At 42.2% G+C, this 22356-nt stretch overlaps 1 protein-coding gene across 1 annotated transcript in view; it reads left to right on the top strand.

The window, feature by feature from the left end:
• The first annotated feature begins 17827 nt into the window (after positions 1-17827).
• Positions 17828-22356, top strand: part of LOC119295708 (alanine--tRNA ligase-like) — a 15151-nt gene continuing 10622 nt past the window's right edge. Inside the window, exons 1-6 of the mRNA XM_037574158.1 lie at positions 17828-18370; positions 18623-18763; positions 18913-19059; positions 19203-19355; positions 19484-19619; positions 21155-21251. Coding sequence (XP_037430055.1) covers positions 17843-18370; positions 18623-18763; positions 18913-19059; positions 19203-19355; positions 19484-19619; positions 21155-21251 — 1202 coding nt within the window. The 5' untranslated portion in view covers positions 17828-17842. The remainder of the gene's footprint in view (positions 18371-18622; positions 18764-18912; positions 19060-19202; positions 19356-19483; positions 19620-21154; positions 21252-22356) is intronic.

Below are 22356 nucleotides of genomic sequence, written 5' to 3'. Positions count from 1 at the left end.
GTTCTGTTTTTGACAGATTCTGTTTTTTGTGTGTTGTTTGCTTATTTTGATGAATCTATGGCTAGTATCGGGGGGTATGAACCATAGAGAAGTTGGAATACAGTAGGTTTAACACCAATAAAAATAAAGAATGAGTTCATTACAGTACCTTAAGTGGTGGTTTTTCTTTCTTGTACTAACGGAGCTTATAAGATTTCCTGTTGAGTTTTGTGTTGTGAAGTTTTCAAGTTTTGGGTAAAGATTTGATGGACTATGGAATAAGGAGTGGCAAGAGCCTAAGCTTGGGGATGCCCATGGAACCCCAAGATAATTCAAGGACAACCAAAATCCTAAGCTTGGGGATGCCCCGGAAGGCATCCCCTCTTTCGTCTTCATTTGTCAGTAACTTTACTTGGAGCTATATTTTTATTCACCACATGATATGTGTTTTGCTTGGAGCGTCTTGTATGATATTAGTCTTTGCTTTTTAGTTTACCACAATCATCCTTGCTGTACACACCTTTTGGGAGAGACACAACATGATTCGGAATTTATTAGAATACTCTATGTGCTTCACTTATATCTTTTGAGCTAGACAATTTCGCTCTAGTGCTTCACTTATATCTTTTTAGAGCACGGCGGTGGTTTTATTTTGTAGAAATTACTGATCTCTCATGCTTCACTTATATTATTTTGAGAGTCTTTTAGAACAACATGGTATTTTCTATGGTTATAAAATTGGTCCTAATATGATGGGCATCCAAGTTGGGTATAATAAAAACTATCAAAGAAGTGAACTGGATGCTATGATCGATTTTATGCTTGATAATTGTTTTGAGATATGAGGATGGTGATATTAGAGTCATGCTAGTTGAGCAGTTGTAAATTTGACGAATACTTGCATTGAAGTTTGTGATTCCCATAGCATGCATGTATGGTGAACCGTTATGTGATGAAGTTGGAGCATGATTTATTTATTGATCATCTTCCTTATGAGTGGCGGTCGGGGACGAGCGTTGGTCTTTTCCTACCAATCTATCCCCCTAGGAGCATGCGCGTAGTACTTTGTTTCAATAACTTGTAGATTTTTGCAATAAGTATATTAGTTCTTTATAACTAATGTTGAGTCCATGGATTATGCACACTCTCACCCTTCCACCATTGCTAGCCTCTCTTGTGCCGCGCAACTTTCGCCGGTACCATACACCCACCATATACCTTCCACAAAACAACCACCATGCCTACCTATTATGGCATTTCCATAGCCATTCCGAGATATATTTCCATGCAACTTTCCACCATTCCGTTTATTATGACACGCTCCATCATTGTCATATTGCTTCTGCATGATCATGTAGTTGACATCGTATTTGTGGCAAAGCCACCTTGATAATTCTTTCATACATGTCACTCTTGATTCATTGCATATCCCGGTACACCGCCGGAGGCATCCACATAGAGTCATATTTTGTTCTAAGTATTGAGTTGTAATTCTTGAGTTGTAAGTAAATAAAAGTGTGATGATCTTCATTATTACAGCATTGTCCCAAGTGAGGAAAGGATGATGGAGACTATGATTCCCCCACAAGTCGGGATGAGACTTCGGACTTTATGAAAAAAAGGCCATAAAAAAGAGAAAGGCCATAAAAAAGAAAGGCCCAAAAAAATGAGAGAAAATGAGAGAAGGGACAATGTTACTATCCTTTTACCACACTTGTGCTTCAAAGTAGCACCATGATCTTCTTGATAGAGAGTGTCCTATGTTGTCACTTTCATATACTAGTGGGAATTTTACATTATAGAAGTTGGCTTGTATATTCCAATGATGGGCTTCCTCAAAATACCCTAGGTCTTCGTGAGCAAGCAAGTTGGATGCACTCCCACTTAGTTTCTTTTGTTGAGCTTTCATACACTTGTAGCTCTAGTGCATCCGTTGCATGGCAATCCCTACTCACTCACATTGATATCTACTAATGGGCATCTCCATAGCCCGTTAATATGCCTAGTTGATGTGAGACTATATTCTCCTTTTTTGTCTTCTCCACAACCACCATTCTATTCCACATATAGTGCTATGTCCATGTCTCACGCTCATGTATTGCGTGAAAGTTGTAAAAGTTTGAGAACATAAAAGTATGAAACAATTTCTTGGCTTGTCATCGGCGTTGTGCATGATTAAATATTTTGTGTGGTGAAGATAGAGCATAACCAGACTATATGATTTTGTAGGGATAGCTTTCTTTAGCCATGTTATTTTGAGAAGACATGATTACTTTGTTAGTATGCTTGAAGTATTATTGTTTTTATGTCAATATGAACTTTTGTTTTGAATCATTTGGATATGAACATTCATGCCACAAACAAGAAAATTACATTGAGAAATATGCTAGGTAGCATTCCACATCAAAAATTCTGTTTTTATCATTTACCTACTCGAGGACGAGCAGGAATTAAGCTTGGGGATGCTTGATACGTCTCCAATGTATCTATAATTTTTTATTGTTCCATGCTATTATATTACCCGTTTTGGATGTTGATGGGCTTTACTTTACACTTTTATATCATTTTTGGGACTAACCTACTAACCGGAGGCCCAACCCGAATTGCTTTTTTTGCCTATTTCAGAGTTTCGAAGAAAAGGAATATCAAACGGAGTCCAAACGGAATGAAACCTTCGGGAGCGATCTTTTTGGAACAAACGCAATCCAGGAGACTTGGAGTGGACGTCAAGAAGTAGCTGAGGCAGCCACGAGGCAGGAGGGCGCGCCCTAGGAGGTGGGCGCGCCCCCCACCCTCGTGGGCCCCTCGTGGCTCCACCGACCTACTTCTTCCTCCTATATATATACGTACCCCGAAAACCCCCAGGAGCACCACGAAACCCTATTTCCACCACCGCAACCTTTTGTACCCGTGAGATCCCGTCTTGGAGCCTTTTCTGGCGCTCCACCGGAGGGGGAATCGATCACGGAGGGCCATCATCTCCAAGGCCTCTCCTATGAGTTATGAGTCGTTTACCTCAGACCTTTGGGTCCATAGTTATTAGCTAGATGGCTTCTTCTCTCTCTTTGAATCTCAATACAAAGTTCTCCTCAATCTTCTTGGAGATCTATTCGATGTAACTCTTTTTGCGGTGTGTTTGTCGAGATCCGATGAATTGTGGGTTTATGATCAAGTTTATCTATGAGAAATATTTGAATCTCCTCTGAATTCTTTTATGTATGATTCGTTATCTTTGCAAGTCTCTTCGAATTATCAGCTTGGTTTGGCCTACTAGATTGATCTTTCTTGCAATGGGAGAAGTGCTTAGCTTTGGGTTCAATCTTGCGATGTCCTTTCTCAGTGACAGCAGAGGCAGCAAGGCACGTATTGTATTGTTGTCATCGAGGATAAAAAGATGGGGTTTATATCATATTGCTTGAGTTTATCCCTCTACATCATGTCATTTTGCCTAATGCGTTACTCTGTTCTTAGGAACTTAATACTCTAGATGCATGCTGGATAGCGGTCTATGTGTGGAGTAATAGTAGTAGATGCAGAATCGTTTCGATCTACTTGTCGCGGACATGATGCCTATATACATGATCATGCCTAGATAATCTCGTAACTATGCACTTTTCTATCAATTGCTCGACAGTAATTTGTTCACCCACCGTAATACTTATGCTATCTTGAGAGAATCCACTAGTGAAACCTATGGCCCCTGGGTCTATCTTCCATCATATAAGTTTCCAATCTACTTTATTTTGCAATCTTTACTTTCCAATCTATATCATAAAAATACCAAAAATATTTATCTTATCTTATTATCTCTAACAGATCTCATTGCAAGTGGCCGTGAAGGGATTGACAACCCCTTTATCGCGTTGGTTGCAAGGTTCTTGTTTGTTTGTGTAGGTACGAGGGACTTGCGTGGAGCCTCCTACTGGATTGATACCTTGGTTCTCAAAACCGAGGGAAATACTTACACTACTTTGCTGCATCACCCTTTCCTTTTCAAGGGAAAACCAACGCAGTACTCAAGAGGTAGCACTGCCGGACTCCTTTCGTTTTGCATGACCCTTCCGCAAAGATGCTAACCTTTTCTTGGTCGCCCTCCCTTGAGTGTGGCTCGCTGAGCGCCGATTGTGCGAAACATGGCTCGATGTGGAGGATAAGGAGACAAGTGGGAGTATCCCTCATCTTTGAGAACACAGTTTCCAAACACTTACCTTCATGAAGGGATAGAGGTCGGGGTAGTCAGCCATAATGGCCACCTCCGAGCCGTCAAGGCTCGCCTGATAGTACTCCTTCTTCGAACTCCACAAATATGTCCGGATCCTCATGGAATCCGGGGTCTTCATTGCGATCATGATCCTCTGGCTGGGGGGCGGGGCAGTTAATGTTCTCGACAACCTACCTCCACGACTGTTCAAAACATAAATAGCCAGGATGTCTGGTCAATACATCCCTATGGATAAAAGAACATTGAGCAGTTAAAAAACTTACCCATTTAATAGGAGTGTCCATGGAATAGGCTTCTCGGCAATTTACGCGCATGAAGTCTTCTTCTGCTCCCTTATAAAGGTTGGCCAGAGCTGCCGCTAATGCGGCTTGGCCATCCGGACCCTTTCTCCTATAGCGGGATGCGTCGTCATCCCCGTTGTAGTTCCATAGGAGAGTTACTCGGGATTGAAGTGGTTGAATGCATCTCTTTATCGCGATAGCCATAACTTCTATTATGGAGAGTCCAGAATGGGTCAATATCTTGATCTTATTTACCAAGTTCATCACCTCTGCACTGTCTTCCTGTCGGAGGACTTGGGGCACCAGTTGTATAGCTTCTTCAAGGGGGCACTGGAAAATTCTGGTAGTCCGCGTCGAACAGGGCCCGGAAGAGGTACATCATCAATATAGAACCATTCTGAAGACCATTCGGCAGATCATTTCTTTGGAGTCCCGACGGGGTAACTGGTTCCGGCTATACGCCATACTTCGGCACCACCCACTTCAAAAATTGACCCGCCACCCTAATGGCAGGGGATTGATACGTCTCCAACGTATCTGTAATTTATGAAGTATTCATGCTATTATATTATCCATCTAGGATGTTTTATATGCATTTATATGTCATTTTATATGATTTTTGGGACTAACCTATTAACCTAGAGCCCAGTGCCAGTTTCTGTTTTCTCCTTGTTTTAGTGTTTTACAGAAAAGGGATACCAAACAGAGTCCAATTGATGTGCCAATTTTTGAGGATTTTTTCTGGACCAAAAGAAGACCATGGAGCATCGGAGTTGGGCCAGAGGAGTCTCGGGCGCACCCCTCCCTAGGGCGCGGCCCCCTATCTCGTGGACAGCCCGGAGGCCCCCTTGACGTGAAACCAACGCCAAAAATTCCTATAAATAGAGAAACCTTTGGGAATTAACCTAGATCAGAAGTTCCGCCGCCGCAAGCCTCTGTAGCCACGAGAAATCAATCTAGGCCCTCTCTGGCACCCTGTCCGAGTGGGCCATCATCACCGGAGGCCATGGAGGAGGATCTCGGAGGGGCCATCATCGCCATGAAGGCCAAGGACCAGAGGGGGAAATCCATGGAGGAGGAAGCACAAGGGGGAGAACCTCTCCTCCTCTCTCTTGGTGCCACCGGAGTGCCATCGGGAGGGGAATCATCGCCGCGGTGATCGTCTTCATCAACATCACCATCATCATCACAATCCTCACCTCTTTTACGTGGTCCACTCTCCCGCGCCCCGCTGTAATCCCTACTTGAACATGGTGCTTTATGCTACATATTATGATCCAATGATGTGTTGCCATCTTATGATGTTTTGAGTAGATATCTTTTGTCCTTGAGTTGATTTATGATCTAGATTGGTACGAGTTGTATGTTTTATTTTGGTGCTGTCATATGGTGCCCTCCGTGTCGCACAAGCGTGAGGGATTCCCACTGTAGGGTGTTGCAATATGTTCATGATTCGCTTATAGTAGGTTGCTAGAGTGACAGAAGCTTAAACCCGAGTAAGGGGGTTGTTGCGTATGGGATAAAAGGGGACTTGATGCTTTAATGCTATGGTTGGGTTTTACCTTAATGAATCTTTAGTAATTGTGGATGCTTGCTAGGGTTCCAATCATAAGAGCATATGATCCAAGTAGGAAAAGTATGTTAGTTTATGCCTCTCCCTCATATGAAATTACAATGACGACTATCGATCTTGTTAACAATTGCTTAGGACAATTCCACACACCGATCCACCATTATTCCACACTCACTATTTATATTATTTAGTAATATATTCTAACTTTATGATAACAGCACCTACTTTTATATTTTAGCTCTCCGATATCATACAAAGTTATCCCCTTTATACCCACAACATAGTTTTATTTCTTGTTTCTAGTTGGAAGCAAACGTTCGGTGCACGTAGAGTCGTATCAGTGGCAGATAGGGCTTGAGAGAATATTGATCTTACCTTTAGCTCCTTGTGGGTTCGATACTCCATACTTATCACTTCCACCTTTGGGAATTGCTACGATGATTCCCTGCACTTGGGGATTATCAAGCTCTTTTCTGGCGCCGTTGCCGGGGAGTAATAGCGTGGGGTTGATATTCTCGTGTGTGCTTGTTTGCTTTCTTTACTTAGTATATTATGTTTTTCCTTTTTGTTTCCGTTTAGTTGTGGATGAAACATACAATTTTTTTAAAAAAGAATGAAAATACCAAAAATTATTTACGTGCCTTTCATGCATAAAAAAGTTTTTCAAAAAGAGAAGTGATTGGAAAGTTATGCATTGAAGAAGTGAGGGTGGACCTTGAGCACTTGTGTTCATGCTCACGGAAACAATGTAGAATTTTTCATGGAAGTTTCTCTGTAAATAATTATCCCCTTGTACATAACCTTTGCATTATAAAAATAATGTGCCATGCTTTGGTTTTAGTACGATAAGATTGCTTGCTTACTACGTGCAGAACAAAAACAGAAACTTTGGCTGTAGTGCATGAATTTAATTTTTTTACTGGAAAATCAAATGGGTCTGAAACTTTTTTCACATTACTTCTGTACAAATTGTTCAAATTGTCAAATTTATTTCATAATTTTTGGAGTTTCAGAAGTTTACTAGACTTCCAGATTACTACAGACTATCCTGTTCTTGACAGATTCTGTTTTTCATGTGTTGTTTGCTTATTTTGATGCATCTATGGCTAGTATGTAGGGTATGAACCATAGAGAAGTTGGAATACAGTAGGATTAACACCAATATAAACAAAGAATGAGTTAATTACAGTACCTTAAAGTGGTAGTTTTCTTTATTACACTAACGGATCTCACAAAGTTTTTTTTAAGTTCTTCTGAATGAAGTATTTGAAGAACGAGGAGTTGCCGATGTGAGAAGAATAAAGAGAGACAAGAGTTCAAGCTTGGGGATGCCCAAGGCACCCCAAGTAAATATTTCAAAGGATACTCAAGCATCTAAGCTTGGGGATGCCCCGGTTGGCACCCCATCTTTCTTCTTCAACAAATATCGGTATACCTCGGTTTTTGTTCTGTTCACATTGTTTGTGCCCTTTGTGTTTTTATTCTTCTTTAAGAATCATGCTAGTATGAGATAGCTCTTCATTGATTTATAGAATACTTCATGTGCTTCACTTATATCTTTTAAGTATGATCTTATAGAATTGCTCTTTGTGCTTCACTTAAATCGTTTGAGTATGGTTTTGTAGAATGCTCCAGGAACTTCACTTATATCTGTTGGAGTATGAATAATACTATAATTTAAAGTGGGTTTGGAAGAGTGTCAACTTTAGGAATTAGTGATCCCACTATCTTGGAGGGTGTTGAATCTTCGTACGATATTTAAGAAAGTGGATTTGGAAGAGTGTCAACTTTAGTTAGTATTCCACTATTTCGGAAGAGGTTCCAATTGAGTATGAGAACAAAGTTGTTATTCATGATGCTACTGAAAATTATTATGAGGGAGGAATATGTGCTTGTAGGAGTTGCAATAATATCAAGTTTCCTCCCTATGTGCTTAAAGTTTTGAAGTTATACTTGTTTTGTCTTCCTATGCTAGTTGACTTTTATTCCTATAAATTGTGTTCTCACAAAATCCCTAAGCATAGGAAGTGAGTTAGATTAAAATGTGCTAGTCATATTCTTCATGATGCTCTCTTTGTGTTTCAAATCTTTTCTTTTATGCGAGCATCATTGAAATCATCATGCCTAGCTAAAAGGCATTAAAGAAAAGCGCTTGCTGGGAGACAACCCAATATTTACCCTTACTATTTTTTTGTGTCTACATGATTAATCTAGTGTATTAATCATGTTTTTTAGCTTTTGTTTCAATAAAGTGCCAAGTAAGACCTTTGGGAACACTCGGGTGAAAGTTAATGTGATCTTGCTGTAAAAAATAGAAACTTTGCACTCACGAGATTAGCTGTTATTTTTACAGAAGAGTGATTTTGAGTTGATTCTTTTTGCAGAAGATTAATATACAAATTCCTCACGTCCACCAATTTATTTCATAATTTTTGGAGTAGCAGAAGTATGGTTATTGTTCAGATCATTACAGACTATTCTGTTTCTGACAGATTCTGTTTTCATTGCATAGTTTGCTTGTTTTCTAGTTTCTATTTCTTATATTTATCAATATAAATTGTAGAAATGATATGATACAGTAGGCATTATGTGAAAACAATTATGAACCTTGTCTTTTACAGTACCAAAGTGCATAGTTTACTCTTTATCATACTAACCTATCTCATGAAGTTCCATTAAGTTTTGTGTGATTGAAGTTTTCAAGTTTTGGGTGAGATATTGATATGAGGAAAATAAGGAGTGGAAAGACCCTAATCTTGGGGATGCCCAAGGCACCCCAAGGTAATATTCAAGGAAGACTCAAGCGCCTAAGCTTGGGGATGCTCCGGAAGGCATCCCCTCTTTCATCTTCAAAACTATCGGTACATCTTACTCGGAGCTATATTTTTATTCGTCACATGATATGTGTTTTACTTGGAGCGTCATTTTCTTTTGTTAGTATTAGCTTGCTGTTATTTGGAATAGTGTTTTGCATCTTCATTTTCAATAAAAATGTTAAGGATAGCCTTTACCATGCTTATTTTGCTAGTATACATGTTGCTGTTTGAAAACAGAAAGTTTACCGCTGTTGCAAAAATTCCCTAGAAAATTCAGAGCATGATATAATGTTCAAACGTTTTGCATAATGAGCTCTGATAAATATAATACAGTGGGAATTTTCTCTCATAATTTTTGGAGTTAGAAAAGTATTGATAGTCTTGCATTCTTTACGTGTTGTACTGTTTTGACAGATTGCTGTTATGTTTGCATTGTTTTGCATATGTTTGCTTGTTTAATGATTCTATTTGAGGATAGGAGTATTAAATATGCAGAGGCATTTAGTATGCAATGTTGAATAATAATTCTAGTGATTTGTTACAGTAGAAAATGATAAGGTTTTGCATTGGTTTATACTAACCTATCTCACGAGTTCTTGTTGAGTTTGGTGTGGATGAAGCTTTTGATAAAAAGAGAAACCATGATATGAGAAGAATTAAGGAGACACAAAAGTTCAAGCTTGGGGATGCCCAAGGCACCCCAAGATAATATTCCAAGAAGTCTCAAACATCTAAGCTTGGGGATGCCCCGTTAGGCATCCCACCTTTCTTCTTCAACAACTATCGGTTAGTATCGGTTGAACCTAAGTTTTTGCTTCTTCACATGAGTTGTGCTATCCTTGCAATGTAATTTTATTTTATTTTACTTTCTTTTTGAATAAAATCATTGGATCTAAATTTTTGAATAAAAAAGGGAACCCTCCCATGGCTAGTTAATTATTTGACTACTCAGTGTCCTTCACTCATATCTTTTGGAGTAGTTTGTCATTTACTCATGTGCTTCATGTATATCCTATGAGTAAATGGGGGAATGAATTGAATGTCATAAATCTGAATTTTTATATGTTTCATATGCTTATAACATGGTTAGTGATGACTTCACACATAGAAAGTATGAGGCATAAAAGTTGTTGAGAGTTGGCAAATGTAGTTTTTGTCATCGTTGCAATTAATAGGAAGTAATAAGGAAAGAGAGGTTCACATACAAATATATTATCTTGGACATCTTTTATGATTGTGAAGCACTCACTAAGTATGACATGCTAAAAGAGTTGACGTTGGACAAGGAAGACAATGTAATGGTTTATGTTTTCTGACATCTCAGTTAAAGTATATTGTCATTGACCTTCCAAACATGTTGAGCTTGTCTTTCTCTCTCATGCTAGCCAAATTCCTTACACTAAGTAGAGATACTACGTGTGCTTCCAAATACTCATAAACCCAGTTTTGCCATGAGAGTCCACCATACCTACCTATGGATTGAGTAAGATCCTTCAAGTAAGTTGTCATCGGTGCAAGCAATAAAAATTGCTCTCTAAATATGTATGACTTATTAGTGCAGAGAAAATAAGCTTTGTACGATCTTGTTGTGGAAGTAATAAAAGCGACGGACTGCATAATAAAGGTCCACATACAAGGGGCAATATAAAGTGACGTTCTTTTGCATTAAGATTTTGTGCATCAACCCTAAACGCGCATGACAACCTCTGGTTCCCTCTGGAAGGGTCTATCTTTTACTTTATGTTTTTTACTTTATGCTTGAGTCAAGGTGATCCTCACCTTTCCCTTTTTTCATTTTATCCTTTGGCAAGCTCCTCGTGTTTGAAAGATCATGATATATATATATCCAATTGGATGTAAGTTAGCATGGGCTATTATTGTTGACATCACCTAAAGGTGAATACGTTGGGAGGCAACACAATAAGCCCCTATATTTCTCAGTGTCCGGCTGAAACTCCATAACCACAAGTATTGAGTGAGTGTTAACAATTGTAGAAGACTATATGATAGTTGAGTATGTGGACTTGCTGAAAAGCTCTATTCTTGACTCTTTCTGATGTTATGATAAATTGCAATTGCTTCAATGACCGAGATTATAGTTTGTTAGTTCTCAATGAAGTTTCTGAACCACACTTGACATTGTGAATAGAGTGTTACTTGATCATGAAAAGTTTTATGAGATAAGCTACTATTATGACACATATTGATGCTAGAAAAGGTGATTGAAATTATCATTGATCAAACTTGTGCACCTTCTAGCATTCACACTTCATAAATTATTTCTTTTATCATTTACCTACTCGAGGACGAGCAGGAATTAAGCTTGGGGATGCTGATACGTCTCCAACGTATCTATAATTTATGAAGTATTCATGTTATTATATTATCCATCTAGGATGTTTTATATGCATTTATATGTCATTTTATATGATTTTTGGGACTAACCTATTAACCTAGAGCCCAGTGCCAGTTTCTGTTTTCTCCTTGTTTTAGTGTTTAACAGAAAAGGGATACCAAACAGAGTCCAATTGACGTGCCAATTTTTGAGGATTTTTTGGACAAAAAGAAGACCACGGAGCATCAGAGTTGGGCCAGAGGAGTCCCGAGCTGCCCACGAGAGTGGGGGCGCGCCCCCCTCCCTAGGGCGCGCCCCCTATCTCGTGGACGGCCCGGAGGCCCCCTTGACGTGAAACCAACGCCAAAAATTCCTATAAATAGAGAAACCTTCGGGAATTAACCTAGATCAGAAGTTCCGCCGCCGCAAGCCTCTGTAGCCACGAGAAATCAATCTAGGCCCTCTCTGGCACCCTGTCCGAGTGGGCCATCATCACCGGAGGCCATGGAGGAGGATCTCGGAGGGGCCATCATCGCCATGAAGGCCAAGGACCAGAGGGGGAAAGCCATGGAGGAGGAAGCACAAGGGGGAGAACCTCTCCTCCTCTCTCTTGGTGGCACCGGAGTGCCATCGGGAGGGGAATCATCGCCGCGGTGATCGTCTTCATCAACATCACCATCATCATCACAATCCTCACCTCTTTTACGCGGTCCACTCTCCCGCGCCCCACTGTAATCCCTACTTGAACATGGTGCTTTATGCTACATATTATGATCCAATGATGTGTTGCCATCTTATGATGTTTTGAGTAGATATCTTTTGTCCTTGAGTTGATTTATGATCTAGATTGGTACGAGTTGTATGTTTTATTTTGGTGCTGTCATATGGTGCCCTCCGTGTCGCGCAAGCATGAGAGATTCCCACTGTAGGGTGTTGCAATACGTTCATGATTCGCTTATAGTGGGTTGCTAGAGTGACAGAAGCTTAAACCCGAGTAAGGGGGTTGTTGGGTATGGGATAAAAGGGGACTTGATGCTTTAATGCTATGGTTGGGTTTTACCTTAATGAATCTTTAGTAATTGTGGATGCTTGCTAGGGTTCCAATCATAAGAGCATATGATCCAAGTAGGAAAAGTATGTTAGTTTATGCCACTCCCTCATGTGAAATTGCAATGACGACTATCGATCTTGTTAACAATTGCTTAGGACAATTCCGCACACCAATCCACCATTATTCCGCACTCGCTATTTATATGATTTAGTAATATATTCTAACTTTATTATAACAGCACCTACTTTTATATTTTAGCTCTCCGATATCATACAAAGTTATCCCCTTTATACCCACAACACACTTTTATTTCTTGTTTCTAGTTGGAAGCAAACGTTCGGTGCACGTAGAGTCGTATCAGTGGCAGATAGGGCTTGAGAGAATATTGATCTTACCTTTAGCTCCTTGTGGGTTCGACACTCCATACTTATCACCTCCACCTTTGGGAATTGCTACGATGATTCCCTGCACTTGGGGATTATCAGGGATGAGGCAGAAGAACTTTTTCCATAGCTCGAAGTGAGCCTCGCAACCCAAATACAATTCGCAAAGGGCGATGAAGCCGGAGATATGTAAAATGGATCCGGGCGTGAGATTTTGCAGTTGGATCCCGTAGTGCTCCAGTAGACCCCGGAGGAAGGGGTGGATTGGGAATCCCACACCCCTCAAAAGGAATGAGGTGAAGCACACCCTCTCCCCTTGGTTGGGATTGGGGAAATTCTCTGCCAATGCCTCGGTACCTATAGTGGTTAACCCCGCCCGTACGGAGGCTAGATCTGGAGGGGGGGATATCCTTGCATTTGGAGTCGACTGAGCTGGAGGTACGATATGGAGCAACTCTGCCAGTCCCCCTCTTGAGGGCCATGGGACGCGAGGAGGAACCAGGGGCGCTCGCGATGGCCGATTTTTTGTGGCTTGCTTTGTTGCTTCTTGTGTGAGGCAAGATGATGGCTTAGAGATCTTGCCTCGCTTTATATGTGCGGTTTGTGCCTGCCAGGAATATTAAAATACAAGGATAACGGACCGTTCACATTTGCTCGGACACATGGAAATCGAGGCAACGGTAGGGAGGAATCATAAAGACTGGACACTAAAGCCGATGTTGGACTGTCTTCAATCCGGACTATAATGGAGAACCCGCCTTGCAAAGCCAAAGACTTACGTCCGCATACTACATTGACATTGAAGGCAAGTTCTGGGGCTACTGAGGGAGTCCTGGATTCCGGGGTCCTCAGGTGTCCGGCCTAGGAGTTTGGGCCGGGTTGCATGGGCCATACAGGATCATGTCGAAGATCATCTATCGTGTCCAGATAGGACTTCTCAACATGTGGACGGCAAGAATAGAGTCCAGAGGTTTCCTTCCCTGATAAACCGACTTTGTACAACCCATAGACCCCCTCCGATGTGTATATAAATTGGAGGGGTTAGTCCGTAGAGGCCAACTTTTCACCATCATCGGAATCCTCATAGGCTAGCCATCTAGGGTTAGCCATCACGATCTCGAGGTAGATCAACTCTTGTAATCTTCATACTCGACAATCATAATCAAGCAGGAGTAGGGTTTTACCTCCATTAAGAGGGCCCGAACCTGGGTAAACATCGTGTCTCCTGGCCTCCTGTTACCATTGATCCTTAGACGCGTAGCTTGGCCCCCCCTACCGGAGATCTGCCGGTTTTGCACCGACACAAACAACTAAGGAGTTGGTCACGAGGTGATGTATTACGGAACGGGTAAAGAGACTTTCCAGTAACGAGATTGAACTAGGTATGAAGATACCGACGATCGAATCTCGGGCAAGTAACATACTGATAGACAAAGGGAATTATGTATGTTGTCATAACGGTTCGACCGATAAAGATCGTCGCAGAATATGTAGGAGACAATATGGGCATCTAGGTTCCACTATTGGTTATTGATCGGAGAGGTGTCTCGGTCATGTCTACATAGTTCTCGAACCCATAGGGTCCGCACGCTTAACGTTCGTTGACGATATAGTATTATATGAGTTATGTAATTTGGTGACCGAATGATGTTCGGAGTCCCGGATGAGATCACGTACATGATGGGGAGTCTTAAAATGGTCGAGAGGTAAAGATTGATATATCGGACGATGATATACCGACACCGAAAGTGTTTCGAAGGGTACCGGGTACTCATCGGGTCACTGGAAAGGAGTTTCGGGCACCCCCAACAAAGATATGGGCCCTATGGGCCAAGAGAGGGAACACACTATCCCACAAGGGGCTGGTGCACCCCTATATAGGCCGGCATATGAGGAGGAGAAGGAAAGAGGGGAGGGAAAGGAAAGTGTGGAGTAGGACTCCCCCTTCCTTCCCTCTCCCCCCTCTTTCCTCTCCCCTTCTTCTTACAAAGAAAGGGGGGCGCAGGGCAAGACAGCAGCCCTAGGGCTGCCACCAGGTCTCTTGGGGCGCCCTAGGGGCTACCTCCTCCCCTCCCACCTATATATACATGGGTAGGGGGCGCCACACAGGGACACACAACATTGTCTTAGCCGTGTGCGGCGCCCCCGTCCACCGTTTACTCCCTCAGTCATATTTTCGTAGTGCTTAGGCAAAGCCCTGCGGAAATCACTTCAACATCACCGTCACCATGCCGTCGTGCCAGAACTCATCTACTACCTCGCCGTCTTGCTGGATCAAGAAGGCGGAGGACATCACCGAGCTGAACGTGTGCAGAACGCGGAGGTGTCGTGCGTTCGGTACTAGATCGGTTGGAGCGCGAAGAAAGTTCGACTACATCAACCGCGTTGTGAAACGCTTCTGCTTACGGTCCACAAGGGTACATAGACACACTCTTCCCCTCATTGCTATGCATCTCCATGGATAGATCTTTGTGTGTCCATAGATTTTTTTTTGTTTTCCATGCAACGTTTCCCAACAGGTAAGCGGAAGCGTTTCTCAACGCGGTTGATCTAGTTGAACTTCTTCGCGCTTCAACCGATCAAGTACCGAACGCACAACACCTTCGCGTTCTGCACACATTCAACTCGGTGACGTCCCTCACCTTCTTGATCCAGCAAGACGTCGAGGTAGTAGATGAGTTCCGTCAGCACGATGGCATGGTGACGGTGATGGTGAAGTGATCCTCGCAGGGCTTTGCCTAAGCACTACGAAAATATGACCGGGGGTGTAAACGGTGGAGGGGGCGCCGCCCACGACTAAACAATTGTCTGGGGTGTGCTAGGCGCCCCCCATATATATATATATAAGTGGGAAGGGGAGGGGAGAGGCCAGGAGGCGCTCCAAGTAGGACCGAATCCTACTTGGGCTCCTCCCTAGCCGCGTGCCCCCGTGCCAAATATGTCGGAGGAGGAAGGAAAGAGAGGGGGAGAGGGAAGGAAGGGGGAATCCTATTCCTCTCTTTCCTTTCCCTTCCCCTCTTTCCTTCTCCTCCTTGGCCGACCCATATGGGGGGCGCACCAGCCCCTTGTGGCTGGTGCGTTTCCCCTCTTGGCCCATAAGGCCCACATCTTTTGCCTTGGTGCCCAGAACTCCTTCCGGTGACCCGATAAGTACCTGGTACCCCCTACACTTTCGGTGTCCAAATACTATCGTCCTATATATCAATCTTCACCTCTCGACCATTTCGAGACTCCTCGGCATGTCTGTGATCTCATCTGGGACTTCAAACAACATTCGGTCACGAAATCACATAACTCATATAATACTATAGCGTCATCAAACGTTAAGCGCGCGGACCCTACGAGTTCAAGAACCATGTAGACATGACCGAGACACCTCTTCGGTCAATAACCCACAGCGGAACCTGGATGCCCATATTGGCTCCTACATATTCTACGAAGATCTTTATCGGTCAAACTGTTATGACAACATACGCAATTCCCTTTGTCCATCGGTATGTTACTTGCCCGAGATTCGATCGTCGGTATCTTCATACCTAGTTCGATCTTGTTACTGGCAAGTCTCTTTACTCGTTCCGTAATACATCACCTCGTGACCAACTCCTTAGTCATTTGCTTGCAAGCTGATGATGTGTATTACCGAGAGGGCCCAGAGAGCCTCTCCGATACTAGGAGTGACAAATCCTAATATCGATCTATGCCAACCCAACAAACACCTTCGGAGATACCTATAGAGCATCTTTATAATCACCCAGTTATGTTGTGATGTTTGATAGCACACAAGGCATTCCTCCGGTATCCGAGAGTTGCATAATCTCATAGTCGAAGGAATATGTATTTGACATGAAGAAAGCAATAGGAATAAAACTGAACGATCATAATGCTAAGATAACGGATGGGTCTTGTCCATCACATCATTCTCCTAATGATGTGATCTCGTTTTCAAATGACAACTCATGTCCATGGTTAGAAAACCTTAACCATCTTTGGTCAACGAGCTAGTCAAATAGAGGCTCACTAGGGACATGATGTTTGTTGATGTATTCACACATGTATTTAATTTTCGATCAATACAATTCTAGCGTGAATAATAAACATTTATCATGAATAAGGAAATATAAAATAACAACTTTATTATTGCCTCTAGGGCATATTTCCTTCATACCGAGGGGACAACAAGGACGGTCGCCGAAGAATCATTAGATTAGATTTTAAGTTGCATGTAAATTGTATATATTTGATGATTTGCAAATGAGCACCGGTTGTGACATCGAACATCTGAGTGCTGATCGATAACCGTGTTAGATGTAAATGAGGTCCGGCTTTAGCTGGGTCGGGTTGTAGAGGCTCTAACTTCGGAGGTGTTTGTTTCAGCGTTTTTTACCCGTCATCCCTTTACGCCGTAAAGGGGAAACATTACCTGTGTTTGTTTTAACGCACACCGTAAACACTTCCTCCGTAAACAGGTCCAACCTAGTTATTGATCGATACGGCTCACCCCCCATCAGTAATTGCGGTACCGTTCCCTCCTCTCCCAAGATGTTCCCTTTTCCCTCCCCTCCCGACCCCTTCCTCCTCGTCCGCCGCCGCCTCTCCTCCAAGATCGGAGCAGCCGTTGACACTTGTGATCGGGAAGGGCTGGTGGCACTTGACATGGGAAAGGGCTGGCGGCGCTTGACACCAGAGGCGACCGACAACGCACATGTTCGGGGACGGCCGGCGGCGCGCAAGACCCGAGTGTTCGGCGACGCTTGATCTCGGGGCGGTCGGCGTCGCTTAATTTCCCGGACGGCCGGCGATGCACAAGATCCGAGCGGCCGACGACGCTTGATCTCGGGGACAGCCGGGAGCCGACGGCATTTGAGATCCTGGTTGGCTGGGGTCAAGCAAGAGCAGGCCATCTAGGGGAAGGATGGCGCCCGGCGAGTAGCAGGGCCGAGCAAGAAGAGCAGGGTGATGGCAATCGATTCCTTTACCGAAATGTGAACCAAACAAACTTGCAAAAAACTGATTACACCTCCTTATAGGCTATGATCTGATTATGTTTACCATTTCTGTAGCCAAACACCTCCTTGGTTTTAATCGTCGACGCTGGATTGTAAACAGAACCAGCGAGCCGTTGTCTCTCGAGAAAAAAAACACTAAGCGAGCCGTTGATATCTCCTTCTTTCATCCTGACCGTTCATTAACTGAAGCCTCTGTATGTTGCACTCGACCCTGACAGCGTGCCGCCTCCTCCTCATCACCAAGCCCAACGCTAGGGTTTTGCCTGCCACCGCCGCCGCCATCCGCCTCTCCTCGTCGCGAGCATCTACGGTCGCCGCCACCGCCACTGCCACCGTCGGCCCTCCGATGGAGGTGCCGTCGGATTGGACGGCCGCCCGGGTCCGGGAGGTTTTCATCGACTTCTTCAAGTCCAAGTCGCACACGCCATGGCCGTCGAGCCCCGTGGTACCCGTCGACGACCCCACGCTCTTGTTCGCCAACGCTGGGATGAACCAGTTCAAGCCCGTATTCCTCGGCACCGCCGCCCCGGACTCGCAGCTTGGCCGCCTGAGCCGCGCCTGCAACACCCAGAAGTGCATCCGCGCTGGCGGCAAGCACAACGACCTCGACGACGTGGGGAAGGACACCTACCACCACACATTTTTCGAGATGCTCGGGAACTGGTCCTTCGGAGATTACTTCAAGGAGGGGGCCATCGGGTATGCATGGGAGCTCCTCACCCAGGTATCGGGTTCTTGCCTTCACTCCCCCCTTTGATCGCTCGCGCGTTAGTATGTATATGCACTACTGTACTTCTACATCAGATTATGGATCAGTAAACTTTAAGTGAAAGTTGGGTCCACTTTGGTCATAAATCTATCCGAACAAGCAAAAATAAGAAAATGATGTCAAAAACTTTAGATGTATAAATTTCCCACTGATTTTAAACACCGGCCACCTTCTTACTACATACTGTTTGCTATTTCATATGTACAGGTCTACAAATTGCCCACTGATAGAATTTATGCAACATACTTTGGTGGTGATGAGAAAGCTGGTCTCGCTCCGGATACCGAGTCAAAAAACATATGGTTGAAGTATCTACCTAATGAAAGAGTTCTGCCTTTCGGTTGCAAGGTATCCTGGATGTGCTTGGTTTATTGGTCGAGCTCCTATCTATTGTGGACATTATGTTGTATTAGTTTCACTTTCTTCGTTTCTGTTGGGCCTAACTATTGACTGAATTTCCCTACTAAAGAACACTATACAATGTATTCTTTGAGCAGGATAATTTTTGGGAGATGGGTGACACAGGTCCTTGTGGGCCATGCACAGAGATACATTTTGATCGTATTGGCAATCGTGACGCAGCTTCATTAGTGAATAATGATGACCCTACATGTATTGAGATATGGAATCTTGTGTTTATTCAGGTTAACATGATATTTTCCCCATTTCTTTCCAGATTGTCAAGCTTTAATCCCAATACAATGTCAGTTACTCTGTTCAATGTGTGCACACCTATTTGCTTATTTATCTGTTGTATGCACTGACATTTGGCTGTTTTAATACCCAGTTCAACAGGGAATCAGATGGTACTTTGAGATCCTTGCCAGCAAAACACGTTGACACTGGAATGGGCTTCGAGCGTTTAACCTCTATCCTTCAGAATAAAATGAGCAATTACGACACAGATGTATTCATGCCATTATTTGATGCCATCCACAAGGTATTTTGTGCACACTTGCAGCTTCTTTTATGCTTATGAGTTGTGGCAACAGTATTTTGCTGCAGTAATTAATTGTTGCCTAAAGTAAATGATATTCATTATTAATTCAATATGCATTATGAATGCAGCTGGCAGGTGCTGGAATTCAACCATACTCTGGTAAAGTGGGATCCGATGATGTTGGGAAAGTTGATATGGCATATAGGGTTGTTGCAGATCACATAAGGACCCTTTCTTTTGCTATCGCTGATGGTTCTCAACCTGGTGAGTTCACACTGTTTTGGTTGGGGATACATGATTTAAAATGATTGCCATCCATTTATAAGTATGGTTAGTTTCTGTAAAAAGATGGAATAATAATAATACACCTAAATGCTTGTTAAGTTGCTTGCTGCATTGCATCCTGCACAATAGGATGTTAAAGTAGTTCTATTTCATATCTGTCCACAAGTGAGCATAACAAGCTTGTGCCCTTTTGTTATTTTGGTTCCTTAAACTAGACGTTATTTTGAACTTATTATGCTCCTAAATTTTCTGTTACATATGTAAGATTTTTTATTCAAGATATGGATGTGGCACTGGAATAAAATGAAGTATATAGACATAAAGTCACCAATAGTTTGTCATATCCAATTTTGAAGAATTTGAATGAAAACAGATAGATCATCGTAGTACCCATTGTCCGCCAAAATGATTAGTCACTCTACGAGAGGCTAGGTTTTTTGGACTTGAATGATTAAGTTTGGTTTAATTATCCAAGTGTCAAAAATCACTAGTTTGGGGACCTGACTTGCATTTACTTATTTTAGGAAGAAATGCACTATTTCCCTTCTAGACGCTTTTTGACACTAGTGTAGTATCAAAAAACGTCTTACATTATGGGACGGAGGGAGTAGTAAATATGAAGTCATACCTGCTAATTTTTTGTGGGCTTAGTTCATTGCGAAACAAAATTTATAGATTTCAAACGGACCCCTAAGTTGTTATAGTTCTTGTCACATGAATTTATTTGTGAAATACCAATTAAGCCTTATTTTGACTGTCTTTTGCATGGTGGAAGTGTTGGCGCTATTGGTTGGGTGTTGTAATTAAGTGATGGGGCTTGTTGGAATAAATATGGCAATGCTATGTTGAATTGGGCCAGGCTTGGAATAAATATGGCAAGGATATGTTGAATTGGGCCAGACTTGGAATAAATATGGCAAGGATATGTTGAATTGGGCCAGATATGGATGCGAGACGATATTAATTAGTAGTCCAGAATGACATATAATATGAAGTGAGCAGTTAATGATTCTCTTGCTTGCTGTGTATGCAATAGAAATCACCACTTGGATCGACTCCCAAAACGTCATATATTTAGGCACAGAGGGAGTATATAGCTGCAAAATAATATGATATGATCCACATATGTTGCAGTTACATAATATTACCTCCATCCCAAAAAGCTTGTCTCAGATTTTTCTAGATACGACACTAAAATGTGTCTAGATACATTCGTATCTAGACAAATCTAAGACAAGTAATTAGGGATGGAGGGAGTATTTTGGTAATAAAGGTTCAGAACAACTGCAGAAAATATATTATTGTCTTAATTCAGTTTAATGGGATTGTTTTTGGTGGATCCACCATCTTGGTCAACCTATCTAGTGACTAGTGAGGATGGTGTAGAACTGATCTTTTTTGTCGCAACTACTGAGCTATTGTATTTTTCTTGCATTTACAAATTACAATGTTTCAGGGCTTTGTTTTGTATTACACAATGATGTTTCGTTGTTCTAATATGAGTCTTTCTGTAGGAAATGAGGGAAGAGAGTATGTTCTAAGGCGTATACTTAGACGTGCTGTTCACTTTGGTCATCAAAAATTGATGGCAAAGCAAGGATTTTTTAGCTCGTAAGAACTGTAACCTGCATCTGCTGTATTCTGTACACTTATTTGATGATATATTTGCATAGCTTTTTGTTTACCCAGAATGCTAAAAATGTAATGCAAGGCTTATGAGAATGACTGTAGGAATGTCATATGACAATAAAAAAAAACTATGTTCACACACAATTTTAGTTAATTTATTATGAACCCAGGGTCATGTGCTATGTGTTACTTTAATTTGGCACTGGACTTATCTGTGTCGGGTGCTTGCTTGTGTGCACAATACCATTGTTCCCGCGATGCCTTTTGTTTTAGGTTCATGTGTGCATTTTTTTTGCTAGCAAAGCTTTATAATAACTAGCATTTGGTCCTGATAATGAGGCATGGTTTTGAAAGTTATTTCACTCGCAGAGAAAAAAAGCGCTAGTGCGTTTTGCCATTGCCTGGCGCCTCTCTCATCTACTCCCTCCGTCCGCGAATAAGTGTACATCTAGCTTTTCTTCCAAGTCAAAGTTTTAAAACTTTGACCAATTTTATAGAGAAAAGTAGCAGCAATTATGGCACTAAATTAGTATCACTAGATTCGTTTTGAAATGTAGTTTCATCATGTACCAATTTGATGTCATATATGCTACTACTCTTTTCCTTGAAGTTGATCAAAAATTTTAAACTTTGACTTAGGACAAAAGCTAGATATACACTTATTCGTGGACGGAGGGAGTAAGCGCACACCTAGCATGATTAAGTGCTAGGCGCTCTGTTGTTGCCTAGCACCTAAGCACACTTAAGCGGATGCCTAGGGGCGTTTTTTTATGACTATCTTAATAGGTCCGATGGCGTGGATTCTTGGGCATCACTGTCCTATGCTTGAGTGTGTGTTCTGGAACTGCTGTATTTGCCATAACTTGAATATTTATTTATTAATTAACTATCACTCTCACGATTCTAAAATTATTGTTATCTTAGAATGTGTACAGTCAGATTCTGACGGTTGACCAGCAATAATTTCATTGATGGTCTAATTTTACATGGAAAGTGCTATATATGTCCAACTAAACCTTTTTGTTTTTACTTCTGCATCAATTTTTCAAGTTGTTTCTGATTCTCTCAATCTCTCTCCATATTTCCG

Source organism: Triticum dicoccoides, chromosome 4B, assembly GCF_002162155.2.
Source record: "Triticum dicoccoides isolate Atlit2015 ecotype Zavitan chromosome 4B, WEW_v2.0, whole genome shotgun sequence".
NCBI lineage: Eukaryota > Viridiplantae > Streptophyta > Magnoliopsida > Poales > Poaceae > Triticum > Triticum dicoccoides.
The sequence above is the reverse complement of the archived record's forward strand: the minus strand, read 5'-3'. Positions and strand labels throughout refer to the sequence as shown.